This window comes from Vigna umbellata, chromosome 2, assembly GCF_029865625.1.
Source record: "Vigna umbellata cultivar VRB3 chromosome 2, Vumbellata_1.0, whole genome shotgun sequence".
NCBI lineage: Eukaryota > Viridiplantae > Streptophyta > Magnoliopsida > Fabales > Fabaceae > Vigna > Vigna umbellata.
The window spans coordinates 41,200,613-41,209,284 of NC_142166.1; the positions used below are offsets into that span (position 1 = coordinate 41,200,613).

The 8,672-nt window shown below is 33.9% G+C and overlaps 2 protein-coding genes across 2 annotated transcripts; both read right to left on the bottom strand.

The window, feature by feature from the left end:
* Positions 1–772: 772 nt before the first annotated feature.
* LOC124832127 (Thioredoxin superfamily protein) lies at positions 773–3,215 on the bottom strand. Its single transcript, XM_047306258.2, has 3 exons — positions 2,934–3,215; positions 2,759–2,848; positions 773–1,080 (listed from the first exon to the last, which is right to left on the bottom strand). Exons 1-3 carry the CDS (start codon positions 3,174–3,176, stop codon positions 1,000–1,002), a joined length of 414 nt encoding a protein of 137 aa, XP_047162214.1. The 5' UTR covers positions 3,177–3,215; the 3' UTR covers positions 773–999.
* A 2,698-nt stretch (positions 3,216–5,913) lies between these two features.
* Positions 5,914–8,079, bottom strand: LOC124832129 (ethylene-responsive transcription factor ERF014-like). Its single transcript, XM_047306260.2, has one exon. It carries the CDS (start codon positions 7,841–7,843, stop codon positions 7,136–7,138), a length of 708 nt encoding a protein of 235 aa, XP_047162216.1. The 5' UTR covers positions 7,844–8,079; the 3' UTR covers positions 5,914–7,135.
* Between the last annotated feature and the right edge of the window lie 593 nt (positions 8,080–8,672).

The window sequence follows — 8,672 nt, forward strand, 5'->3', positions numbered from 1 at the left end:
ATAGATTTGAGGAAGTGAAAGATATGAAAAACAAAAGGTAAATGAAAATTATGTTGTATGGATAAAGAAAAAGATAATAAAAAATGTAGGAAAATAAGAAGAAAGTTTGTACAGAATTTAATTGATGTAGATATAAAAAAATTGTTTTAAAAGCTGAAATTGTAAGATGAATAATTTTTTTCTTGAAGTAAAAATTATAGTTATAATTATTGTTGTTTATTAATATTATTAATTATTTTTTATTATTTTATAAATTTATTTTATCAATTATATAAATTTATTTATATTATTATATTTTATTTTTATTCTGTAAATTATTATTATTATTATATATATCAGAAATGTTAGATTAAAAAAAATAAAGAATGTTAAAGCCAATTGTTGTTCTATTTTATGCTGCAAGATAGAATTTTTCAAGAGAGGAAACGGTTGCTAAATGGTTACTTAAAAACACAAGGAAAAGTGGACCCAAAAAAAGGCGTAAGATGACCATGTATACCTTTATTTAATCAGTCTCAAACTATCGTTGTAATGATTTTTAAGTAGTTATTTTAATAATTAACAATACTATTACACACAATGCTATATATGATTAAATGACCGTAAATATATATAATCTATTTTTAAAAATATGCATACAAAGAACTATATACTTATGCAGGAAAACATGCACTCTTCTATGATTAGGGTTAGACGCAGCAATAGTAAGAAAACAGAACTTCAAACCCTAAGAAAGATCATTGTTATACAGTGTTTCAGAGACGTAAGAAAATGCATTAAACTTTCCTCTAATTTTTAATATGTAAGGAACTTCTTCGGTGTTAGTGAGTATATGTTTGTGCAACTTCCACACATCAGAGGCGGCGTTATGTATTTGATTTATTCATACACTATACTTCACAGAAAACTTAAAAGAATAATGAAAAACAGCAAATATAATTTACAAAAATGGTTTTTAAATGGTAAATGTAAAGTTACAAAACAAAAACTGAGACACCTTTATTGTTGTTTCAGAGCAGCCGCTATCTTCTTATGGAGGAGCTCCACTCCTAGACGTGGGGACAATCGTGGTAAAGCCACCTAGAAAACAGAACAAAGTTTACTCAGACAGAATCATTCCATCTCTATGTTGAATCTTATTTTATTATTACTTGGTTGTCATGAATATTGCAAGAAAGGGAGAACACAGTATCAATTATTAGGAGTTGGACCATAAAATCAGAAACTAATAGGACTAAAAAACTTCTAATGAACTGGTTTACTTCCATGAGGTCCATCTTCATAAAGATGGTTGAGCAAATTGCGATGCAACTTCGAAATGAGAAAGACAGACTTATATGGGTAGTTCTTCAGGCTTAAGATGGCCAAAGTTACAATTGTGTTTTCAATGAGGATTATGATTAAGAAGGAAAGGGAAAAGCTTTGATAGATTAAGATTAGCAAGTTGCTTCTTTGGACTTTTCTTCAAGGAATGTTAGCAACACCCTCCAACATTCAATCTACCATTTCGTTGAAAGTAATTGAAAATCATAAATTTTGGAGGATGCCCATTTCTCATTTTGGAGGGTCACCAGAATTTGTAAATTTCAAATAAATTATAGACAATTATAGTCTTAAACCGAAACACTCTTCTTTTTCGTTTCAAAGATGGTATCTCTTAGTACTTCTTTGCTAACACTCTATGCCCTATTTGTTTAGGCTTTAGTTGTGTTTATTTTGGGGTTATATCAAATATATTTCATAAGCCCACAGTTCAGTATCTACCGGCACAATGGCGTACTATAATCACCGTGTGCAATAAATTACATCTAAATATTAAACAAAATTCAGACTAAGTATGAATGTAAGACCTGACTATCCAACAGTTAAGGTCCGAATGATATGCAAACACCAATATACCGCAATCTAAGTACTATAACCAAAACCATGACATAATAGTGAAAACTAGAAGGGGAATGAGCTTAATAAGGAGTCAAACAACTATGCTAACAAATTGGACCAATTATTCATCTTCAAATAAAAAGACACAACGAAGACTCAAATGAAAAAGTTAGAAGTTCGTCAATAGTGATCAACAATAAGCTGAGTTCAAACTAGATGGCTGCATGTTATGTTGGGGAAAGCAAGGATGAATAATTGTGATATCAAATTCAAAAACGAATTCTGGTAGGTTTGCAAATAGGGAATACTTGAAGGAGATAAAAATCTTCCAAGAGTCAAGTAATTCAGGACTTAATAAAACCAAAAAAGTAGGAGAGGTTTCCTAATGTTTGTTTTTAGTTTGAGTAGAAAAAACTGCAAAAGATATCAGTCATTCAAAGATGATATTCAAATCACCAGGAAAATTCTTTGTCCTACTACTGATTGCAGGTTTGCATACAAATACAAGCATCAAACTTTAACTATTTAAAGACATTATGAAAACCTAGTGGGGGACACACTTCTACGAGAAACATGAATCCCTGCTAAATCACGATTCAAAGAAATTAGGCACTTGCCTACCTTGTAACCCTTCACCAATGAAAATCAGATGCAATCACCTAGGTCTCCGGGGCAGAAAGTGTCCCAAAACAACCTCTTTTAAGCCTAATTTTTTTAAGCAAGTCCCACCCTTTCAATTTTCATTCCCGTCTAAAATTTTCTAGTTACACACTCGTCAATGCGAGTAGTAGCCCCCACTGTGTTGAATTAAAGAGCTTCATAATCATCAATGCCTGCCCTAAGAATGAAGAAGAGTAGTGTGCGTAAGGGAACAAACCTCGGTGCCATCGGAAAGCACCTTAGCCAACACAGGTATCTCGTATTGATAAGCATTTTCCCACACGGGATTGCTGGTTATATCCCTTATCTGACAAAACAAAAGCAAAAATCAAATAAAAACCTCGTACCTATTGTCACCCATAAAACAACCAACGTGAGAGAAAGAGATATGCCTGCAAATCAACGTCGTTAAGTGAATCGGGACCGGCGAGTAAGAATGCAGCATGAAGCTTCTCTTTAAGGCCATCGCACAAACAGCAACCTGGTTTAGAGTAGAGAACAAGCTTTCTAGAAGGTTCGGCAGACGAAGATGAAGACGACAGAGGTCTGAATTTGAAAGCCTTTTGTCCTCTAAACAACAAAAGTGGCGATGGCCTTGCTACTGCAAAAGCTCCTAAAGCACTTCCCACTACCATGCTTCTCTTCCACACAACTCAAATTTTCTCTCAGCTTATGCCCAACTTTACATATACACCATAGGCTTTGTTGCAAAAGCCCACTTTACATTCTTTTGGGCTTTTGGGCCTTTTTATCGTCATTAAACAGCACAGCATCATTTGGGTGTTGCCCCCTCTACCACCACCACTTCTCCCTCCACCTCCCCAACCTTTTGAAAAAAAAATTTAATTACAAATATAATTTTTTTTACTTTTAATCCTATTTATTTATTTTAAAATCAAATCTTATCTTTTTACCCATTTTTACTTTTCACTCAGCCACACCTCTCAACTCTCCTTCTCTCTCTTTTTCAGATTCTCACCCCTCCAACTCCACCACATCCGTTTGTTTTAATTACAAATATTAATATAATAAAATTATATATTTTATATAATTAAATTAATAAATAATTTTTTATATAATTATAAAATTGTTAAAGAATACAAAAACATATATAAAAAATTATATTATACAAAAACATTAAAAAAATTAATTATATATAACTGCAAAATACAAAAAAATATAAATATAAACTAATAACAATAAAGATCTTCAAAAATACATTATTAAAATACATCAAAAATATATTCAAAAATAATACATCAAAACATATAAATTACATTATTAAAATATCTCCAAAATTAATATAAAAAAGTAAACTAATAAAAATAAACTGAAAAATAAACATGTAACTTTAAACGGATATGAGCATCCGATGTCCACATCCGTTTAAGGCAAAACGGATATCGACATTTGTTTTCCTTAAACGGACATCCGTTTAAAGATTATACATTTATTTTTTTAGGGTTTATTATGTGCCTTCACGACGAATCCTTCAAGCACCACCACCACACACCGATCTTGGCACGACTGATCAATTACTTCCACCACCACTTGCAATCTCTCACTAAGCACACCAGCTAATGAAAGTCCACCACACTCTGAGACCACAATTCTATCATAAAGAATGAGAGGAAGAAGTGGAACGTGAAAAAGAGGAAGAAGAGCGCAATAAAACAATGAGGGGACAAACGATAAAGAGAAAGAAAAGTTGCCGCTGCATACATGTAGAGGATTGGAGTGGGTAGAGGTTAAAAAATATTAAGCCTAAAATTTTACTATGGGTAAAATAAGAATGAAAAAATAAAGAGAGGGATAAAACAAGAATGGGATGGTAGAGGGAGGAGGGGGTGGTGGTGGAGTGAGTAGCACCCGCATCATTTTCAATTCTAAATGTGACTAGGATGCGTATGCATTGTTCGTTTAACAAAACTAGTCGATCCATAATTGTTAGAAAAATTTTACATATACACTATAAAGACTTTATGAATAATATCTTATTCTTTTATTATTTCCATCATTATTTTATTAAAACTAATTTTTCATTATAAAACACAAAAGTAATATAATAAATATTTTATAAGATAAAATTCTTATTCATCATGTTTCTAATTAGTCAATGATGAAAAAAATGAAAGAAATTATCAGGGCAACTCTTATTAATGAATTTTATTCAGCATTTTTTGTTGTTGAAATATTGTTTGTTTTTTTCTGGCTGTAATAATCAGAGTTTGTATACATAATTGTAATCCCTGAGGTCCTGTTTGCCAACTAGCCCTGTAGCGCATAGAATTCCAAATGCCCACTGTTAGCAGACAAGAGTTTCAAACTTTCACTCACACGATTTAGACCAAATTCTCCCATTTTAGTTAAATACTGTGGGCAGCACAGTGAGTGTACCGAGAAAGAACACCTTCATGGTTTAAAAAATCAAGTTATTTATTAAGAGTCATAGTAAAATGGCATACATTTGCATTCATTTAACACATCTAACAAGAATAATACAGTCACATAAGAGTTAACTTTTGTAATTTTCTAAAAAAAATAATATGAAATGAACGTAAAAAAAATTATATGTATCAAAAGTATCATTTTTCATTTGGTAATTCAAGATACTAAGTTGCATTAATATGCATTGTTGGAAAAGGCTCCATGTGAAACAAATCATTGATTGAAATCTGCCCGGGTTCTTGATTAATCAACATTTCACTAAAATTATGTCTTAATATGGCGAAGCATGGATCATTTAAATCATGCTTAATGTTGGATCTCCACCACCCTACCCCTACCTTTTCTTTGTGCCTGCCCAATTATTCTGTTTCTCAATCATTATATCAGAAGCCACTGATCCCACATGAAATACCCAGCAAAATGTGTATATTTATTTCAATAAATGGCTTCTTCATATGGGATATCACTGTACTTCAAATTAGTAATGACTAGCCTAATAACCATGACTTGTCAAATTCTATAGCACGTGGTAGTTGTATGAGCACAAACTGGTTTACTTAGCAGTACATTTCAGACATAATTCCAAAAGGAACTGATCAGAAAGAGAGTAAAATGCATTTTACCTAAACAAAATATCACAAATTTAGCCGGATACTGCATCGAGCAAGGCAATCCTTTGTTAATATCAAACAGAAGCACCAATAATTTAAAATTTATTATAATGGCGTGTTGAATGACACATTGAGCTCACATGCTGGTGGCCAAAATAAGGACACTCACATGCTGTGTCTCAAAACGCAACACTTAAATTGTCATTTAGTTATATCATTTTCATGTGCATAAAATAGAGAATAAGCTAAATTAAATGGATTCCTTAGGGACACAATGTTATGTAGGGCCATTAGTATGTGCATATAGATTGAAGAACAACAAAGGTGTGAAAGGAAAGGGTTGATCCCCTGCCCTTCTTCCTGCGAATACATGAACAAGTAACACCAAAAGCAAAAGCTTTGTTGCATCCTCACATTATGAGAATATCATATGGAAGCCACTTTGCCCTTGTTGAGTTGAGACTAGTTAGATGCAATGTAAAGAGAGCAAGAGAGAATGGCATCCCATGCCTTAGCCCATTTCACTATAGGACAGGTCGTGTCTGGTTCGGACACATGATGGGGTTGAAAAGTTGCCGAAAAGCGTCATAGTTTGTCTACCCTTCTCCTTGTGTAAAGAATATCATATTGCATATAATATTCTCAACATGTTACACTTCCATGAAGTACAAGATAAAGTGTTGCTTGCATCAACAGTTATGACTGCAAATTTTCTTTTTCGCTAGATATCATATGCTACTAAAGCAAACAAAGTTGGCCCAATTCAATAACAAAAACTGCTGAGGAATCATCGTTCAATCAAATCAGCTTTGATATTCAATTATTATTATTTATTTTTTTGCCTTCACCAACTCAATTATTAAAAGCATTCCCAAATTCTAACCCAAGATTTATCACTATGCACTATACACGAATTGGAAATTAAACTGAACTTATTCTCTTCTATGAGAAGAATAAGGTATAAAATACCAAACTTAGACATCAAAACAAGGGAACAGTCTTTGTTCTTTGGGCACGCAGGAGAGCTGCTGACACTGCTTAGAAAAGACGCTTTTTTCCAATGGTTTCAAGTTACCACGCTCTGTACATGGTTTCCTATTCTCACTGAATTGGAAATAAGCATCTCTGATACCTTCCCATGCAACAAAGGCCCTGCCAAATTCCTTGTAATAATACTCAATAGCAAAAGTCTTCTCCCATAACAGTGAAAGGAATTGCTTATAACTAAGGATATTGATGACCACTGCATGTTTTTTAATTCTCCCTTTATTCTGTGACACATGGGAAACCATTCATGACATTGACATACAAGCTTTTCATCAATGATACATAATTTCAAACTCTTAGAAATCCACATAAGAGAGACCAAAAATTCTTATCTCTATATGAATTTCATCTAATATGAACTATTATGTAGCATAGGGTAAAAAAAAATTAATTTGGTCACAGTCAGTAACATCTTCAAGTTGTACCACTGAAGACAAACGAATTGAATTTTTGGGAAAGAGAAATATTGGAGTTGGCTGGAGTTTTTCTCAGCAGAAGCTCCACAAACGGATGTCGCTTTCTTCGTATAGATCATCGAGCAGATGGGACGAATCAACATCAAAGAAAGCACCACTTAACATCTGATCAACATACTTGGGGGATTGAAGATCATCTAAAGTGTACCAAGGTTCCATCTCATTCATAGCCATTGATTCATTTGCTTGATCATAACTGGTGTAGGTTTCCAGAGATGATATCAGTGAGGCATCATCATCGACTTGATCCGAAGGAGAATAGGCCATCGAGGGGGATGAGACCAACGATGATGATGAGGTTGAAGCTGGAGATGCAGAAGGGGGAATGGTGGCATTGTCAATGAAACTATTTGCAGCAGCTGCAGCAACTCTTTGGATTGATTTGGGGGACATGACAGCATCTCCAGGAATATATTGTGAAGAGCTTAAAGGGAAATTAAAATTAGCAGAGGAGCCTTTGAGGCACAGAAGTGCAGCATCATAGGCTCTAGCTGCAGCCTCTGGGGTTGAATAAGAGCCTAACCATATTCTTGTTTTCTGGTTTGGTGCTCTGATCTCTGAAACCCAAGACCCCCAGCTCCTCATTCTCACTCCCTTGTACTTCTTCTTCTTGCTATCTGGTGCTGGAACTGGTGCTGGTGATGATGCTGATAACGAGGATATAGACCGCATTGCCTTTGATGATGGTTCTGTTTTGATCTTGTGCTCTGACTTAACCATGGTAGATGGCTGCAACTGCGAAGATCCTTCTTCAGTGAATGGAAAACGATTGAAGAGTGGTTATTTCTGAGGTAGAAAGTAAGGGTGTATACGTATCTAAGAGGTTTTTCTTGCTCTTTTTGTTGAGTGGCAGTCTTTCTTCTCTCTCACTCTATCAACCTTCTTACTGTTCTGAAAGTGGGGAAAAGAATCAGATCAGAAGTGAATGTGGGAAGAAGAAATCCACTATTTATAGTAGACTGATACAGCCACACAGAGGCTTGCGTCTCAAGGTAGCAACTAGCAAATCCTCGGTAGTCAATATACGACATCGTTGCCAGATTGTTTTTAGTTTATTTCAATTTAATACGGACAACTTAGTTCTTAAAATGACTTTTCTGTCCTTTCTTACTGAAGCTTCCCTCATAAGTGTAAGATATCCTCATTCCACTTAACACATGATATAAGCTTTTGAGGAAATTACTTCAATACTCAACAAGTATCATAACAAACTAACTTGTTCCTTAATTTACATGTTTTTGCTAACACTTTTTTTTCTGGAGAAATATTTTTAAAAAAAAAAAAACTCTCTAGAAAAAGAAGAAAAAAATTCAGACACAAACTGAACTAAACTCACTCTAATACTACACTACGTCCATATTCTAAATTTGAAATCATGTTGCATATCATCCACCTTTGCTAGAAGGACCAGATATAAACTCGTCTACACATCATAGGAGAACCAAAAGATATATATGTATGGCTTGTTCTTTCAGCACATTTTGAATTTTTGATAACATGGCACGAATGAGACTGCTTACGAGTGCATTAAAGAGTAATGTTCTTCTGG

What these genes read in the sequence shown, in the direction of transcription:
- LOC124832127 (XM_047306258.2), bottom strand. Translation starts at nt 3,176, where the DNA reads ATGGTAGTGGGAAGTGCTTTAGGAGCTTTTGCAGTAGCAAGGCCATCG. An exon ending in TTAACGACGTTGATTTGCAG is followed by an intron (nt 2,849 to 2,933) that starts GCATATCTCTTT and finishes TTGTTTTGTCAG; the next exon opens with ATAAGGGATATAACCAGCAA. An exon ending in TGCTTTCCGATGGCACCGAG is followed by an intron (nt 1,081 to 2,758) that starts GTTTGTTCCCTT and finishes TCTGTTTTCTAG; the next exon opens with GTGGCTTTACCACGATTGTC.
- LOC124832129 (XM_047306260.2), bottom strand. Translation starts at nt 7,843, where the DNA reads ATGGTTAAGTCAGAGCACAAGATCAAAACAGAACCATCATCAAAGGCA.